At 42.8% G+C, this 19309-nt stretch overlaps 1 protein-coding gene across 1 annotated transcript; it reads right to left on the reverse strand.

The window, feature by feature from the left end:
• Positions 1 to 14233: 14233 nt before the first annotated feature.
• On the reverse strand, positions 14234 to 17139 carry gpr185b (G protein-coupled receptor 185 b; the record flags this gene model as incomplete). The annotated part of the gene is made up of 2 exons (XM_083993312.1): positions 17103 to 17139; positions 14234 to 15306 (listed from the first exon to the last, which is right to left on the reverse strand). The coding sequence occupies exon 2, from the start codon at positions 15302 to 15304 to the stop codon at positions 14234 to 14236; it is 1071 nt and encodes a 356-aa protein (XP_083849438.1). The 5' UTR covers positions 15305 to 15306; positions 17103 to 17139.
• Between the last annotated feature and the right edge of the window lie 2170 nt (positions 17140 to 19309).

Consider the following 19309-nt stretch of genomic DNA (forward strand, 5'->3'; position numbering starts at 1 on the left):
CACAAAGCTTTGCCATCCTGGCCCAGGGGTTTAAAGGGTCACATCCGCACCTTCATACAACCTCACGCGCTTTCTCGCCGACCCTGGATCAGCACTGCCGTCTGTGGAGGCTTTGTGAAGGCAGCCCCTGGACTATAAATACATACATACATAAGTGTAAGAGACTTGCAACATAATATATAGTATATTATCTATCTCTTTTCAGTATAGGTTTGGCTAAACTTCAGTATGAGCTGATTGGACTGTAGTGTTTTTATAATGTGGTTTTTTTCTTTTTAAAAATGTGCTGCAGTGAGTTGTTCACTTTGGTTTATCTTAGGGTTTTCTACTGTCAAGGCCACGATTGGAGGTGTCGGATATAAACATTAAAAAAAATAAACGGTTTAGTTTGAGTCGAAGAAACGGAAATGAAAATGTTTTTTTGTTTCAACCAGATTTATTAAATCTTCAACTTAAAATATCCTCCAACAACAACAACAAAAAAGGTTTCAAAAAGCATTTAATACTACTTTTTATATATATTTCCCCATTTGTTTCAATTTGTTTTTCTATTCGGTGCCAGAACTTAATAGCAAAGCATTCTGGGAAGTGTAGTGTCTCGAATTGTAGATATTCACGGATACCATTTCATTTTTAGATCTTACAGACCGTTTGTGTTTACCTATGCCAAACATGCAACAGGAACACCTATTAGCTAAATTACCTTACATGCTGTAAATTACCAGTCATTAGCCATGTTCACAAAAAAAGAGAAGACACTAAATACATTTCAGTGTGCAGCTACAATCTGCATCGCACTGAAATATAGAGGGAATTTTTTTATTTGTTACATTTAGATGTATCTATGAAAATCAATTTCAACCACGTTTTTGGCCAAGTTTTAATCTCGTTGTCATTTGTTGCACAGGTTATAGAGTCTTATCTTATTGATTTATTACAGAAAATGCCAAGAATTTGAAAAAGCATAGGGCTCAAAAGTTGCTATTATATTGTTGTATCTATAAAAACCACACAATCTCTGAGTGAACAGCTCGGTCAGAAAAGTCAAACTCTGTCGAAGACAAATCACAGCTGGATTAAGGACTGTATGATAAGTCCTCCAACATCTGCATTTATGGACGTTAAACATTGAAACAAAAAAAAAAGCACATGAGCAGCTAGAATGTGGATTAGCTGTAGACCTGGGTTGCACGGTTTGGGAAGAATCTGGAGAAAACACAACCCAGGTCTGATTAATCATCTCATGGTTTTGTTGTTGTTGTGCAAGAGCCATAGATATACCCAGTCCCCAAAAAGTTGACAAGCCTCCCTCGATCCGAGCACTTCATGGCCTTGCAGTGTCCAAGAATGTAAAGCTGTGACTGTAAAACACTCCTTGTCTTGCTGGATGCACTGATTTAAAACCATTAAAACACAGGTCCGGTCAATATTTAATAAAAAAAAAAAAAAACTGGAAACACATTTCCTCACAATTCCCCTAAATTTCTGAGACAAAATAATAATGATTTAAAAAAAACTTTATTCTGGAAATCAGAGGTACCAAAGGCAGGGAAATCAAACCAACCATACCTAAATGTGTATCTATGGCTACTGGCTTGTAAGAATATTTCATTATGTGTTGAAAATGTGAGAAATGATGAATCATGTTGTATAGACTTTTGGTAAAGCAGCCTGTAAAGTAAAAAAAAATACCTTTGGAGTAATATAACCTAGACAATGAAACAAAAATGAAACTGTGTATTGCACACTAAAACCAACTGTAAGCAAGTATGCATGTAACTATAGACAATAAATGGTGAACAAAAACTGTATATTCTGTGCTTTTTTTTTATATATGTATTAAACACATTTATCAGTCATAATACATTTTTTCCCAGCATCACACATTATACAGCACACAAATATCACATACTGCTGGTATGTCACATGTGACACAAAGCTAGCAGCTTTTATAACGTACAAACCGTCAGTTGAACTCCTCCCTAAATTATTCTGAACTTTTAATTTTGTGAATAATAATTGGGTATCAATGTGTCCGCAAAAGGATAAGGTATCCTATTATATATTGTCCCTTATCAATATATGATTGAAAAGGTGAAGTACTGATAGTAATTTCTTATGTTGACAAGAGAAGACTTGATATGTTCACATTAAGCTGTCTTTTACTAGCACATAAAATGTGATAACTTCCTGCCAAAGGCATCACTCCTCTTCAGTATCTTCTTCCCTTTGTACTCATTAAATTACATCTTAATATAGATTTTCTTTTGCGAACACCCTTAATTATTCAGAATTTATCATTTGGATTGGAAATGATTGGATATCATTGAAAAAGTTAAGAAATTTTACAGGCTTTAATCAAGAGATTGATCGATTATGAGGAAAACAATGTTCACAAAAAGGTAAGGTATCCTATTGTCACTTATCAATATCAATATATGATTGAAAAAGTAAACTACTGATGGTAATTTGTTATGTTGACAAGAGAAGACTTAATACGTTCACATCAGTCTGTCTTTTATTAGCACACAGGATGTGATAACTTCCTGTCAAAGGCATCACTCATAACTTGTTACTCATTAAATGACGTCTAAATATAGTTTTTTTTTTCACGGAAGAAAAATTACCAGCTCTTCTCACTCTAGGGCTACAAATGGTAACAGTTTAATCAGCAGCGTCAAGTCATCTCATGGCGGCGGTGACGTAAATCCAGCAATCATCACTCTCAGTTTTTCTCAGTGTTTGTGACACACCCACCACTGTCAACACGGTTCGTTCCAGCTCCACGCTGTGCCGGGGCCGTGGCGGGGCGGAGGAAGAACCAGTGGGCGCTGTTTTGGTGAGCGAGGAGTCATTTTGGGACACAGATGGTGACACAGCAGAGAGAGCGCGAGAGCGGGGTCAGTGGAAAACACAAGAAGCCTCACAGAAACACAGATAATGGTGGCAAGGATCCGTTGCTTAAAAGTGTGTCGAAAAAACATGATCCAGTTTCAAAAATACACTTTTTTTTGTTTTATAATAATTCTTAAGTCCCCTTTTGTTCTGGTGTCTAATTTTAGTCTGGATCTAAATTTGGAATCAAAGGCTTCAGTTAATCCTGTTTAAAAACAAATGGCACTTGATTTATCTGACTTTGTGAAGGATGCAACCATTTTTCACGATGACGCACACGTTATATTTAGGTGAATCCTTTCATGTGGAGAGAAAAATGAGGTGACTAAGCCACTGATATGATGGAACAAAAATGAACCAGGTTGATAAGATTAGGGTTATGCAATCAATCACAGAATATTGAATATTTAATTACTTACCCTAATTTATTTTTGGCGAATCACCAAAAGTTTGCAAGTTTATGAGTGGCCTTGCCAAGAATGGACATGGTCTACTTTTATCAATTGTTAAAGATTTCATGTTAAAACAGAAATACAGCAGCTGTATTGATGAAAGCTTGGGACAAAGCTCATAAGTACAGAAGTTTGCGAGGGACCAGGACCCTGCTATAGATTACAGTACAGACAGCCAGGTAATTTGAAACAGTCTGGTAGATGTTGATTCGGTTTAGATCTGAGGGCTCAGTTGCACCGAGGATCTGGCTTCAATTCCGTTTTCGAAAGACAAACAAACCACCAAGACTTGATAAAAGTTAGAGAAAGATTATGTATTTGTTTAACCAGTGGTATAAACTTAACCTTATCTTAACCTATAGGTCATTGTGTTGCCTAAACATAACAGACTACGACTGGAAATCCTCTGTTGGCCTGATAGAAGAAGGTCAAGGTTGAATTAAAGGGGCACAAGGATTGAGCCCTGAGGAACTCCTTATCTTTACTACATCATTAAACCAGATGTAAAACTGTTGTGGCTTTAGTTACTATGGCTCGTGAATATGTCAACTGTCTTAAGGGTTCACTCTGAATCATTAGCAAGCCTTAGTCACCTATTTTGAGTGTATCCCAAAACATTACACAACATATTTTTTATTAGTAAGGGAGCGAATGATAGAGGAGAGTAGAGTCTTTATTCTTGGAGTGTTATACATGTCTTAAAGCCAATAGCACTGAAACAGAAATGCTTGCTGCATCATTTAACTTTCATGTACCTCTCTATAGATGTATAATTAGGCTTTTTTTTTTCTTTTAGAAAAGCTTGGTGACTGCACTTTTCAAAGCATTAGGCAAATATCCACATAATGATAATGGTAATGGTAATGTGACGGGCTTGACCATTTACATTTACAGCGACCCTTTTTTTTTTTTTAAAGAAGCATGGTCAGCAGAGCATCCAGGGAGCAATTGGATGCCTCAAGATACAATGTGTAGAAGGTAATTATGTATTTTTGTATCATTAAACTGCTTCATATTTAGTAAATTTCTTCTGTCTGACTGTGAAGGCGACGTTTTTCGTAGGAGTTCATTGGGTTTTCTACTGAACATGACGTTTACACAGCTGGAAAAAGCCCCCAGCTCTCTCATACATTCACATAAAACACAGTTGAAAGTCTGACTTTAAGGCATTCTGGGAAATGCGGCACATTAGATTACAACATTACTACATTTAATGTAGTAGCTGGAAAAGCTTTGAAACGTCCCAGACTGACGATTTGTTCGTAATCTCTGCTTCACATTAAGTCCGTTGTGAATCATTTCCTGGCCACATGGAGAAAAACATCTTCGCAGGTTTCAATCAAATGGTAATTAAAAATGTAAATCAGCGTGTGTGTTAGTGTGTGTGTGAGTCAGATGTAACAGATGCAGGAATATCACCACCTTCTGTGCTCTTTTTTTTGTTCTCAAACACATGCACCAACACGGAGGTGATTTGCAGCATCCTGCAGCAGATGGTGGAGAGAGCCTTCTGACTCATAGAAGAGGAGAGAGAGAGAACCAGAGGGAGTGTGTGAGTGTCTGTTGTGTATGAGTGGGTAAAGAGAGGGAGATGGAGACAGTAAGGTTGGAGAGAGTTGGCTTCGTGCTTGGTTTGAGAGAACTGCTGTAATGACGTAAAAGAAGTGAAGTGTGTGTGTACTTCTGTAGCTATACGTGAGGACCAGTTTTAGTTTTAAACCATCAGAGTGAGGACATTTTGGCCTGTCCTCACTTTCTCAGACCCCTTCCAAGGGCTATGTGAGGGTTAAGACTTTATAATAACTAGGTTATTATAATTAGGTTTACTGTATTAGGTTAAGAGTAATGGTTAGGTTAGGCATTAGTTTCGGATGGTTAAGGTTAGGGTAAGGAGCTAGGGAAAACATTATGTCAATGAGTGTCCTCACAAAGATAGCCATACCAACGTGTGTGTGTGTGTGTGTGTGGTGTTGTACTCACTACGTTGTGAGGACTGGAACGAGTTTTAACCAACAGAGTGAGGACATTTTTGGGAAGTGAGGACATTTTGGCCGGTCCTCACTTTTTCCAAGGGCTGTTTGAGGGTTAAGACTTTAGGTTATAATTAGGTTTAGCGTAATGGTTAAGGTTAGGCATTTGTTTTGGATGGTTAAGGTTAGGGTAAGGGGCTAGGGAATACATTATGTCAATGAGTGTCCTCACAAAGATAGCCATTCAAACGTGTGTGTGTGTGTGTGGGCGGATGCTGCAGTCTTTTCCCTCGTCTCTTGTCTTCGCAGTACTCACGTCTGGCCACTTGGTGGAGCTCTTCACCTCCATGTAGAGACCTGCATAGAGGTGAGTCAAGGTGTTGAACATCACACACACACTCACACTTAAACTCTTACTCACACACACATAAAAACACACACACACACACACACACACACACACTCACTCATCCATACTCAAGTATTGGATTTTACCAATTGATTGATTGATTAAAGGTTGAATTAGAATCCTCACACACACACATCTGTCATAGATTTACTTGATTGAAATCTCCTATTTGTCAAGAAAAAACTTAAGTGTGCGTCCCTGTACCCCACCCTCAGACACACACACACACACACATATGCACACACAGCACCCTCGCTACAGCTATATTTGGCCCCTGGGAATACAAACACACTCAGCTGCAAATGGAGGCATGGATAGCAAGACACACTCTTTTACTGAGTTGTTTTTTCGTCCCCTTTGTTTTTCTTTTACGCAAACATCATATGGATGTGTGTGTTTGTGTGTTGCATCTTCTCTCACACCCTGTCCCTCTCTCTCTCTCTCTCTCTCTCACACACACACACTCTCTCTTCTCTGCTGTTATGCAAGCTGGGAGTGGTTTAATAATTCAGCGGCATTTTTTCTTTTACTCCCAGGCTTTTCCTTAACACCACACTGACCTGCAACATCGACTCTCACGCACTCACAATCCCCACACACACTCACGATAACACCCACACACTCGTAATGTCACACAAAAACACCCACACACACACACAGTGACGTCACTGAATTGACTCTTTTCCAGCTCTGAGACAAAACACAACGTTACAACTGACTCCTTTTGTTGATCTCTTGTTTATTTGGCAAATTATTCTCCACTTTTTTTTCCTCATATTTTTTTGCAGTCTTTTTTTTCTCTTCTTGTTTATTTACAATAGTAAAAATAAATCTTTCTCTTCAAGGTTTTACATTCGACATTTACAAGTGCAATGTGTAACATGTCCATCTCATAAAGTGCATTTGTACTTTTTAATCGTCTCACAACACGAACTCAAGAAGAAACATGAAAGAAAATACAGTAGAAATAATAATCATATTAAATAAATAAATACATAAAATAAAAACATGATTAGGTCTTTGACATCACAGTATCATTACCCAATAACACCCTCATCTTGAGGTTTTAAAACCAGTGATGCTCGTGTACACGTGCTGCTCCTTCAAACAACATCAATGCATAAAACAATGTTTTTCTATGAAGGCCATACTCGGTCCAATACAAAATTAGCTCTGTAATGGTTTCATTTTTTATATATTCATTTTTTGATTGACAATCTCTGCTTGCCTGAAGCGTTACCAGTTTGTAGGTTACAGAGGGAAAACGTTAGCCTATAGCCTAGCCTAGCTTAGCCGAGCCAAACGGGTGCGAGGCGCTGCTTTTGACCCTGCTTTTAAAAACCCCTTGTGTAAATGCTTGTGCTCGGAAAAGAGAAAAAAAATAATTAATTTAAAGGAGAAAAAAGAGAGAGAGAGAGAAAGAGAGTGGAAAGGAAATGGATAAGGAGAGGTATAAAAATAGACAAGGATGAATGTGTGCTTGTGCAAAGGAGATGAGGCAGGAAAGGGAGGAGGAAAACTTAACGGATGAAGAGGAAGAAGAGGAGGACAGGGTGGATGTTTCTTTACTATCTCCCCTCTCTACCTCCCTCCCTCCCTCCTTCTCTTTTTCTTTTTCTCATTCTTTTTTATCTGCTTTCAGGGTAACTATTTTTAGACGCAGCCTGACCGACTAGCTTCCTGCGGGCCAAGGATAGCAAAATGTTAGACAAGAGAAGGAGGGAGGCAGGAGAGGAGAGGAGAGGAGAGGAGAGAGATACGGGAAATGAAGGTGTTGAGGATGGGGGAAGAACGAAAGAGGTGGGGGGGAAAGGATGAGGAGATGACGAAAAGAGAGGGAGATGTCTGAAGAGGAGGAGAGAGAGAGAGGGAGCCGTCTCTGAAGTGGATGAGGGGGAGGAAAGAGTGACGGGTGGGGACGGGGTGGTGATGTTTTTGAGAGGAGAGGAGGAAGAGGAAGAGAGAGGAAGAGTGTCTTTGAAACGACCTGCTCCCTTAGACACGACTCAGACAAAATGACGTCACTGGAAACCTGACTCTGTGACGTACAACACTGCTCACACTCCCTCCCTCCCTCTTTCCCTCTTTCCCCCTCTCTCTTTCTGTCGTTTACTTTAGTGCATGTCTTTTTATGGAAAAGGGGGTGAAAAAAATCAGTTCAGATTACTGCAATTCAAGTCAAGAACACGCTGAAGCTGATATCGCCCTCTCTCTCTCTCTCTGTCTCTCTGTTGCTGCTGCTGCTGCCCGAGAAAATAAAAGTCTGGAGTTACGCATAAAACTCTGCAGAGATCGCAGCAGTGAATTGATTGCTGTCTGTCTTTTTTTTTCTTCTTTTTTTTCCTCCTGTTGTTTGCTCAGTGTAGTGATCAATAATATCAAGGTCAAGTCCTTTTTTTTTTTACATAACAGCTTCTTCCTGTAAAGCCCGCTGCTGTTCGGACCACGTTGGATGACAAGAAACAAAAGAAAACACCCCTCTGATAAACGTGTATGTACACAAACAGAAAATTAAGACACTGTAAAGTCAAAAAATATGGCACTTTTTCAGCATATCCGACTCACGACTGTTAGTTTTGTTTTTTTGTTTTTCCTGTCCGTCCTCCTCCTCCTCCCCCCACCCAAAGAAACTTTTTGACGTTTGTTTATAGGAAGAACACAGAAGAAACGCATACGCACACACGCACGCACGCACACGCAAACAAACTCACAGCAGCGACCATGTTCTGTAACTCATGCCCTGATGAACATTACAAAAATATACATTTCTGTACAGCATTGCATAAGAAAAATAACACACACACACACACATACATACACACACACGCACACACTTGTACGGTATTTCTTTTTTTTTTCTTTTTTTCTTTTAAACTTGAATTATAGTCCTGTATAGCGGCTGACGAAAACCATTCTGTGTGTGTTTTGTGTTTACAGTGAGAGTTGGTTTGAATTATGGTTCATTACAATTGGCTATGATCCCAGGGGGAGAGTGCACACGCACACACACCCAGTTACACACTTAAACCCACACACACACTTACACACAGTGAGTGGTCACTCCACTCCTGCCCCAGGAATGGTTGACTGAGTTAGTGGCATATTCACAGATGAGTGTTATTAAGTGTTAAAACAACCACTAGATGGACATGCCAGATGGGACCGTCGGACGCTGCGGCGCGTTTTAAAATACAGCTTGTGTGATGTTGCTGTAGAGTTAATGACTTCGTACCAGCTGCCCAGTCGCTCTGCTTCCAGCTGCGCGATGATGGATTCAACATTTTCGGGGCAGCATGGGCGTGATTTGGAAGTTTTTTAGGGTTTGTGATTCCCTGCAGGTCTGGAGCAAATAGCCTAACCATTCTGAGTCTGTTTGTTTTTTCGTACATAAGGTAAGTGTTACATGGCTGAAATTTTACTGTCAAATGACAAGTAAAAAAATCTCTTCGGAGGCAAAGGATCCAAAAAAGATCGATTTTAGATTCGATTCTGTAGGTTTAATGGCAACAAAAGCATGGTAGCGCTGGTAACTTCCTGTAAACTTCCTAATAGCTAATAGCTAACCTACGTTAGGTCAATAAAGTAGCCTATGTTGCACAAACAGAGGATAAACCAATAGTTTATCATTAGTTGTTCTAGCAAATCTGAAAAATGACCTTGTGTAAAAGTCCTGGTCACAACAGAAACTTGAACACATCTTTGTATATTTAACAAAACATGTGATTGTATCGGTTTTTGGTGGCAAAAAATTATGAGTAATCTTTGACTTCCTGTTAGCAAAAGTGGCCTACTTTTCGTCAATTATTTTTTTGTTTGAACCAATTTAGGTTCATGACAGGAACAAAAAAGAAGGTGAGCTTTCCAGTAAGTTAGCATTAGCCATGGTAGCAAACGAATGCGTGTGTAAAAGGCCTGGTTACAACAAAAACTAAATTACAAGTGCGTGTTTTTTTTTGTTTTTTTTTACAAAATGTGTGACTCTTATTGGTTTGGCAGAAAAAAAAGAAAACGAAAAAACAGAAAGGAAGCTAATGAGTTCCTGTAATCTTCTTGTAAACTTCCTGTTAGCAGAAATAGCTAATCCATACATTGACACTATAGCCTATGTAGGACAGGATGTTTGATACAAGCCATGAAAACTAATTTTGGTTTTATCCAATTTGGAATTCATGAGTTGTAAATAAATGACTAACATGAACACAAAAGCGAAAAGCGAACTTTTCAGCTAGGCTATGTTAGTATTCGCCGTACTAGTGCAGAATAGATCTTTCCCATCAGCTGTAGACAGACCACGTTTTGGGTTTGTTTGAATGACTTTCATCAGTTTTTTTTTCCAGTGAGGATCTGTTTCTTGATACAATGTGAAATTTCACCTAAGATGTATTTTGTTCTGTGTGCGTGTCCCATCTAGCATCTCCAAGCACAGGTGACTAAGCAAGTCTCACACATCATTGTGCAATGTGCATACAGGAGAAACTGTGCGCCAATAGGATCTGCATCAGCTTATGTGAAATGGATTCAATTAACTCTCTGGGATCGATAACTTTTTGCCCACTGGTGAGTCATACCCCCCATCACACACACACACACACACACACACACACAGACACACACACACACACACACACACACACACACACACACACACACACACACACACACACACACACACACAAACACCAGGCTTGCCAATTGTACCAAACTCCATCCATTGTCAGAGTAATTGAAAGTATTTCACTTAATAATAATTGATGCAAGTCTTTTAACATTAGACGGTTCCATCAATGCAGTGATTGAGCAAAAAGAGAGAGCGAGGGACGGAGGTGGTCAAACTGCTTATTTTTTTACAAAACCTCGACATCTGTAGGTTTCGTCCTACTCCCATGATTCAGTATAGGCCTATTGCTGCAATGCATTTTGGGTAACCCTGGCCACATACCTTTTTTAAATACACTACAATGTGCTATTTGCTGCTTTGAAATGTTCCGCTTGATTTACTCAGTCGACCACCTCTGTCCATCTTTATCTCTTTTTCTTCATTGTGGCTTTTTGTACACAGCAAAATACAGTTGGACATTATTGCGAAAGAGTTTTTTTTTTTGTTCCAATAAGGCCAAAAGCAAACAAAACAAAATAAAAACAAAACACATAAGAGATTCTGTCTTTTCAAAATGAAACAACAAATAAAAACATTGACAGTAGAGTAGAGTAGCTGCTGCTGCCGCCAAAAAAATAGAAAACACTCGTACTCTAAGTTTAAATTTACACTATAGAAAAAATCATAATCTTTAATACCTGCATCTCATGTGCGCCATTTTTCAAAGTTTCAGTGTGTAGATGTGTTTTTTTTTTTGTGTGTGTTGCTGTCGTCTGCTCTCATGGTTTTTATTTGGTAGAAAGCGTTGAATTTGGAAGTGACTCCCTGTCTTTACAGAAACAATCTGTGTTTATTTATATGTTTTTGAAATCTGTTGAATCTTAGTTTGAAACTAGTTTTTGTTTTTTAGCCCAAAAAACGCCGGAGCACCTCCCACACATGTATATTAGCAGCGTGCCAGCAGCTTAGTCACGGCGCCTCACTCTGAGGTTGTGCAGAGGAACAGGACAGTGAATCTCCAGAGATCATTTAAATGCAGATAGAGGTTGGCAATAAATCCCTCTCTCTTTCTCGCTAAGCTCGTTCCTCGCAGCTTCCACACTACATCCTCCGTACATTAGCCCCGTCTCCCTGCGCCATTATTACCCAGATGTTATTAACATTAGCTGGATTTAACTTACATGATGCCCTTTCAGCAGGGGGAATGACTCCATCCTGATTGGGTATGTGCGGGGCGGACGTGACCCGAGGTTGCGTTAGAGCGCGTCTCGCCTGCCGTTTCTATTTCACGCCGCGTCACCTCGCCTCTCTGGCTTCTCATTAACCCCGCCGAGCCTTCAGAGGCGGTGGAGGGGGGGGGCCTCAGGGCAAGAGCGGAGCTGCTTCTTTAAGGCTGGGTGAGAGTGTAGATATCCAGCTACTGCCAACAGGCTAAGGAGTAAGGAAGTGGAAATGGAAGGTGTAAAGGAATTTAGACCTTCTGATTTCCACTGGATCTACATGATACAGACTTTGCACTTAGCCCTGACCATGGGGAATGCATTTTATTTGCCATAGCAATAGAGACCATTCAGTCTCATTTCTATAGAAGTGCAATTTTTCTTGCAGAACTATGGCTAAGATATCCAAGTACGGCTCAGATGTGTCCGGCCAAAACTGTCTGGATGAAAAATGACCTATTCAATATGGATTGTGCTCAACTCTAGCTAATGGATAATCAATCGGGCAATGGAGTTTGAACGTTGTCTCTAAATTTAAAAAGCTGCACGCCATCCACCGGCCTAAGCCACAGCGCCATGCGGATGCAGATGCAGATTACATCAAGGCCCCCCACGCTTTTGCACATTGGCCGCCTTCACCTTGTCCATGTCAGGAGGGGCTTGTTTTACAGACACACTCAACAGCGCTGGAGTGGGGAGCCATACGTTGCTTTTGCTCATGCATAATTTCTAGAGAGAGAGGCGAGGAGACGGAGGAGAGAAAGGACAGGGTCATAGTCGCGCCACAGGACCTCAAGGGGAGGACAATTTGAGCCTGATTGGAGCGTTTTTATATCATCAAGAAGAAAGAAAATAGCTTTACCCACGTCATTCCACACATGATTGCCAGTAAAAACCCTATGTTTTGGTTTGTTGCAATGACTTGATTGAGTTGCGTTTGACAGAGGGCAGGCTCCTTTTTGAGGAATTAACCGTGAAGAGGAAAACCAGAAATTGCCCCTGGTCGTCTTTCTTAAGAGCAGAAGTACTCTAACTCCCGAATGAAACAACAAACAACCATTTCAAAAATAAAAGCCTCCTTCTCATCCACTGTCCAGCCAAATTAGGCATCCAGTGAATGTTGTTGTACCAAATTAGGCCAGAAGACCACACATTTAGGTGCAAGAAAGAAAAAAAACATGGATTTTAAATGACTTTATCCATAATGTGCGTTAATTAACATTGAAAACAAGACTCCAATCACGCTGCGAACGGTCCTGCACAGGCCCGTCTCACACTCCCCTGTCAAGATGGTGTCGAGAACAGCGTAGCCTACTTTCCGGCCCCCCACCCCTTCCCTCCTCCCCTCCTCCCCTCACACCACCACTCCTCCACCCTCCACCCTCCACCCACCCCGGCAGCAGAGAGCATTCCCAGGGTAGCGGCGCTCTGCAGTGGCGCTGTCCTTGGTGCTGAATTCAGCTCTCTCTGCTTCACAGTCACGGCGCAGAGGCTGGCTGAGAAACCTGTTTTTTTTTTCGTTCTCTCTCTCTCTCTCTCTCTCTCTCTCTCTCTCTCTCTCTCTCTCTCTCTCTCTTCTCCGACGGCGAGCAGATTTGATTTCATCACGCCAAGGACAACACACGCCGGCCTAAATATGGAAATCCCTCTCTAGGTTTTTTTTTTGCAAAACTTAGCAGGGGGTTATCTATGCATTAGGGTTATTTTTGTTTTCTCTTTTTAGATTCAAATGTGTTTATTTCCTCTGGATTGTGACACATTTTGCTGCTGGGGAGGAAAAAAAAAAAACTCATACGACTACCACTGTTAATGATCAGAAATGCCATCTGTTTTTCAATCTCGGCACACGAGAGTGAGTGAATCACTTCTGCACTCTCCTCTGCCCATAAAAACTCATTAATGACTTAATTTGCATCAGATCAAGGGGAACGTAGATTGTGTTAAAATATGTTTCAAGGGAGTAAACAGATTCTTCTCCCGATTCTTTTCTCCGATCAGAAGACGTACTGTAGCTCGCCGGGAATACTCAAGGTCATTCATTGTGTATATTTAGCTCATTTGTATTTTTATCCACACACCACTTTAATTTCTGACAAACACATCAGTGGGAAAACACGTACAGTATTTTAAAGACTGCTTCACTCCCCAACTTCTGATTGCATAACCAATGCAGTGCTGGTCCTATATGGAGATTTAGGACACTTCCTCCTAAACCCCCTTTGTCACATATATGCTACTCTTGAGAAGTAGGCCTCACTTCTCGCGCCCTTAAAAAGGAGGTCAGTTGGAAAAATTCGCCCGACACGCCTCCCCCTCTACATCTCCCCAACAGTTACAACAAGAAGAACCATGAGGATACCTTCATCCGTCTTTTGCAGTTGGTTTCACACCACCTCCGCCACCTTTGTTGGTTTTTCTCCGCGGTCTTTTTGTCAGCTCGTGTCTTTTCCGTCCCCCCCCGTGCCAAAGCGCCACTTCCACCAGACGTGGCCGGACGTGCCTTTGCGCCATCGGCCCGACCAGCCCCTGATATGAGGAGTAGAGTATAGGAATCTCTTTTCCTCGGCCGTGACCTTTGACTTTGACCTTCCTCCCCTTTGAGCCCTCGTCTCCCGTCCCGTCCTCTCCCCCTTCGATTCAACCCTGACTCGGTATCTAGCGTCGTGCCAAACAGAAACCGACCTTCCCTGCTACACATCGCTGGAGGTCCGGGGTCTGAGGGAGAGGTTGGAGGGGACGCACCCGCAGCACGCCATCCACAGCGACTTCTGGATGTCCGGGTTTCGAAACGCATAGATGATGGGGTTGATCACCGAGCAGCAGGTGGCCGGGAGGACCGTGGCGTAGGTGTATATCGCGGGGTAGCTATAGTCGGCCACGATGGAGTACATGGCGAACGGCAGCCAGCACGCCCCGAAGGCACACAGGATGACCGACAACGTGGAGACGCCTTTGGTGGTGGAGATGGCTATGAACTGGTGCTGCACGGCGATCTGCTGCGCGTGGCGGAAGGCAATCTTGCAGATCTGAAGGTAGAGCTGCATCATCAGGGCGAAGACCAGGAGGAAGGTGACGGCGAGCGCCACCGCGTTGCTTTTGGTGACGGGCCGGCAGATGCTGCACGTGGACTCGTCCCTCAGGCAGTTCCAGCCGAGCGCCGGCAGCAGGCCGAGCGTGAGGCACAGCACCCAGATGAGCGACACCATCACGTAGGTGAAGGTGACCGTCCGCTCGGTGTGGTAGGTCAGCGCGTTGTACAGCGACAGGTACCGGTCCACCGTGATGGCGAGGATGTTGAGGATGGACGCCGAGAAGGCCGAGATGAGCAGCCCGACCGACAGCAGCGTCACGAACTCCACCGAGCTGTCGACCAGGTAGGTGAAGACAAAGTTCAAGATGAGGCCCAGGCCGGCGAGGAGGTCGGCCACCGCCAGGGAGCCGATCAGGATGAACATCGGCGCCCGGAGCGTCGGCGTGTAGAAGAGGACGGCGATCACCAGGGCGTTCTCGCAGGAGATCAGCGTCCCGGTCACGCAGAGCGCGATGTCCCAGGGGCTGACCTCCTGGACGGCCACGGCGGTGGTCGCCGGCTGGAGGTCGGGGGTCAGAGTTCGCATGACGGGCTCGGAGGAGGAGTTGGACGGGTCCTCGGCGAGGCCCCAGGAGGTGGAGGAGTCGAAGGGGTCGAGGGGGGAGGAGGAGTTGAGGCCGCTACTGCCGCCGCTACTCATGGCTGCTGCTGCGGCCAGGGAGAGAATCATAGCTGGAGAAACGAGACAGAAAGAGGGAAGGAAGGAGGAAGGAGGAAGTAGATTAAAGTGGGAAGGAAAAGTGAATCAAGGAGGAACGAGTAGGAGCAGAGATGAAGGTGGGTGGAATTGATCAGGTGAGTATGAGTCGGCCCAAAGTTTGTCAGAGAGGAAAGAGAGGATAAACAGAGTAAGGAAAGGATAGATGGATAGATAGAAGATGAGGGAAGAAGACGAGAAGGAAGAAGTGAAGAGGTAAGAGGAGGAGGAGGAGGATGCAGTTGATACAATGTGTTAAGAAAACGACAAGACAAGGAGGACGATGATGAAATATGCACAACAGAAAAAAGCCAAATGGAGTTCGGAAAGAGAGAAGGAAGGAGAGGAAGAGAGAGAGTGAGGAGTGGGGTCAGGGTAAAAGTTCAGAGAAAAGGCAGCGGCGAGTCAAAACAAGAGGAACGTGAAGGTATGAAGAGGAAGAGGAGGAAGGAGGCGAGGAGTGGTGGAAAGAAGGAGGATGGAAAAGAAGGAGGGAAGAGGAGGAGGAGGAGGGAGGGAAGAAGAGGAGGATGTTATCGTTTATCCCCTTTGAAGAGGGGGCAGACGAGACATTTCTTCACATCCATCCACCCATCCATCCATTTATCCATTCATTCATTCATAAAAAGAAACCATTGCACTTGACCCCCAAGCACAAGCGTCACCACCAGCAGCTCCCACGCACCACGCTGACAGGTAATTTGCAGCAGCACAATAGCAGGTGTGGAAACAGACACACACACATAGAGGGTAACTATTCCATAAATAACATTGATATTTCATCCATTTCGGCTTCAAAGCAACGTGACGCCGAGAAGCCACGCACACACACAGACCATAAACACACACACACAATGAAACGATCTAAAAGCCTCAGTGGAGCATTGATCTGCTGCAGTCCTACCTACCTACAAGATGCCGGAAAAAGCCGAAGACGTCCGATTTCCACAGAGTCAAAACCATAATCAAGAAATTTTCTATTTTTAGCAACATCTCTAAAAATGGTGCATGACGTCCTGGGGCACGGCGCGCGGTGCTAGCTGCTGCTCCGATTCACCGGTGGGGTGGATGAGCGCGTGCCCAGACATCATTTCGCGCGCGTGTGTGTGTGAGTGCGTGAGTAAGTGTGTGTGTGTGTTTGTGCGTGCGTGCGTTTGCAATCTTAGAAGTTATGCTAATTTCGGATTCTGGTCCACATATATGATATGTTGCCGCACACAGACGGGAAAATATTAATAAATAAATAAAATAAAATTAAGAGGAGGAAAAAAATCCGGGCACGAGGCTAATTTTAGCTCAACCAGCTTGAGCGGCCAGCGCGCGCGCGCCAAAAAGGATGTGGAGCTTCCATTCACAAAAAAATAAAAAATCCTCCTCCTCCTCCCCTCTCACACACCTCCCACCTCAACCTCCCCACACACACACACACACACACACACACACACACCCTTCCCTCACCCCCGCCCCCTTCTCTCTCTCTCTCTCTCTTTGGTGCACGCACACACACACACACACACACACACCGTCAGTGACTGCAAACGGCCGGGGGAAGGTCACCACCACGACCAACACCAACCAGCACCAGCAGCAGCAGCAGCATCACCAGCAAGAGCAGCCGGAGCACCCCCCATATGTTTAGTTATTTATTTATTCATCAATTATTATATTTTTTTTAACGGACAACCAGCAGCAGCAGCGACGTGCGTGAGTGTGTGCGTGTGTGTGTGTGTGTGTGTGAGTGCGTGTTGGCAATAGAGAGAAGAATAAATACCTCGATCAGTTTCATTCAGCTGCAGCAGTGCAGTCCCTGAGCCAGCGAGCGAGGGAGAGTGAGTGAGAGGGGGAAGGAGGGAGGGAGAGGTAGAGAGAGAGATAGCGGGATGGAGGGGAGACCACGCCACAGACACACACATTTAAAAAAGAGAGAGAGAAAATTACCAGCTCTTTGTCTTCTGCTTTCCTCTTATTCTTCTTTTTCTTCCCCCCTGCAGGGACCGGGATGTCTCAGTCCGTCCTCTATCCTCCACTTGTCCGTGAACGCACCACCTCCTTTCCTTCCTTCCTTCCTCTCTCGCTCCTTGTCAATTTCTTCTTCTTTTCAGGGTTTCCCCCCCTTCTCCGGTTTTTTTTCTCCCCCTTTTTTTTTCTTTCCCTCTCTCTCCCCAGTCAGCGGCGCGCGCTATACTCCTCGGTTGTCATGGTTATTAGCCTTCTGTCGGCAGCTCCGTCCTCGCGGCTGCACATCCTCGGCCGCTCATTGGACGCGCTTGTCATTCTCCTCGTCTGACGTCAGAAGTCTCCGCTCCTCCGGTCACCGTCATCATGGTCGGTGTGTGAATCACGGAGGGAGAGAATGAATTAATGAATTCACCTTCAGCAGAGGAGATTTATGGATGTTTGGGCTTTTGTTATTATTGTTTTTTTGTGTGTTTCTATTTACATTTCGTTTATGTTTTATTGGTTTGATCATAACTTTTTTTATTATTATTATTATTATTGTTGTTGCGTTCAGTTGTAGTGGGATGAAAATAAATCTACCACCGCATACACGGACACACACAAGGTCGGAGACAGAGCAGCAGCCAACAGCGCGTCTAACAGTCAGGTTTTTTGTTTTTTTGTTTTTTACACTTTTTTTTCTTCCCAAAATACCTTAAAGGTAAAACTGCCCCCCACCCCACCCCACCCCAATAGCTTCCTCCCCTTCCCTCCCTCTCCTCCTCCCATCCTAAATATTGCGTCACAAAGCTGTGAAGAAAAGAATAAGAGAAAAAAAAAACAGCTACAATGCAAAATAAGTTTTTTTTTTAAACAGCGTTTTGATGTTTCTTATGCGGGTGCGTGTGTGTGCGTGCGCGCGCCTGTGTGTGTGAGTGTTTGCTGCAGCCAGTCAAACCAGCTATATGGCGGGATGGTGGTTACGCAATCTCTCGCAGCGCTGATGGGTATCCCACTGCATTACTCACACCGGCACGCGCACACTCTTTCTCTTACACACACACACACATATAGGCTACACACATATATACACATATATATATGTATGCTCAGATATGTTGGACCCATATGTGTCACCATGCATGAAGACAGAGCTGCTGCACATCGAACCGACATCTGGCTCCGTGAAGGCAGCAGGGAGTTTTTGCTGTATAGGCTGAAAATTCTAACTATAAGAAAAAGTTAAAATGTTATAAAAGTTATAATGATTAGAAAGTGGAAGTTTATCATTTATCACCGCCTGATAAGATCCATGTTTAACTCACACTTATAATCACAGGAAAATGACAGTATTTAACAGAAAATAAGAACAACACTTGTTGTTATTACTATAATTTTTCTATAAAGACTTGCTGTATCACTTATACGTATATTTTATGTATTCATTTATGGCACACAAAAAAAACCTCCCAACAGGTGTTTGATAGTTATGTTATATTTTCACCTGTGATGTTTCCATACAGGTGATGTGAATTATAAAGTTGTGTCATAATAACTCAAACAGGTCATCTTCCTAATTAAATTAAACAACATCTCAGATGCTCCAGGGCGGGACAGTCAGCTGTGACGTCACATCACCAGTGGGTGTGGTCACAGGTAACAGTTCAAACACACCCGACAAGATACTGTGATTGGAAATTATATAGTGTTGGTCCACGAGGTTAAAGTTCAGTTCATACAGATGGAAATGAACTAGTTTATGTTAATTTGTTTGTAAGAAATCCCAACAGCTGTGTCTCAATTATTTAATAAACTCGCCTACTTCTTAAGTAACCATAAAAACTTGATACTAAATGAAAAACATTGAAAACATCAATGTCAGATGATTGAATAATATTAAAATAATATAAACTAATAATATTGGCAAATGTTCTAACTCTTGAATATCAATATTGGCAAAGCACCAGAAATGTATATAATAATGTTGTGTATAATATAATTTAGGTCACTGTTTAAACAATTTCATTATGTTGTTTTTAT

Source organism: Trachurus trachurus (genome assembly GCF_905171665.1).
Source record: "Trachurus trachurus genome assembly, chromosome: 18".
Lineage (NCBI taxonomy): Eukaryota > Metazoa > Chordata > Actinopteri > Carangiformes > Carangidae > Trachurus > Trachurus trachurus.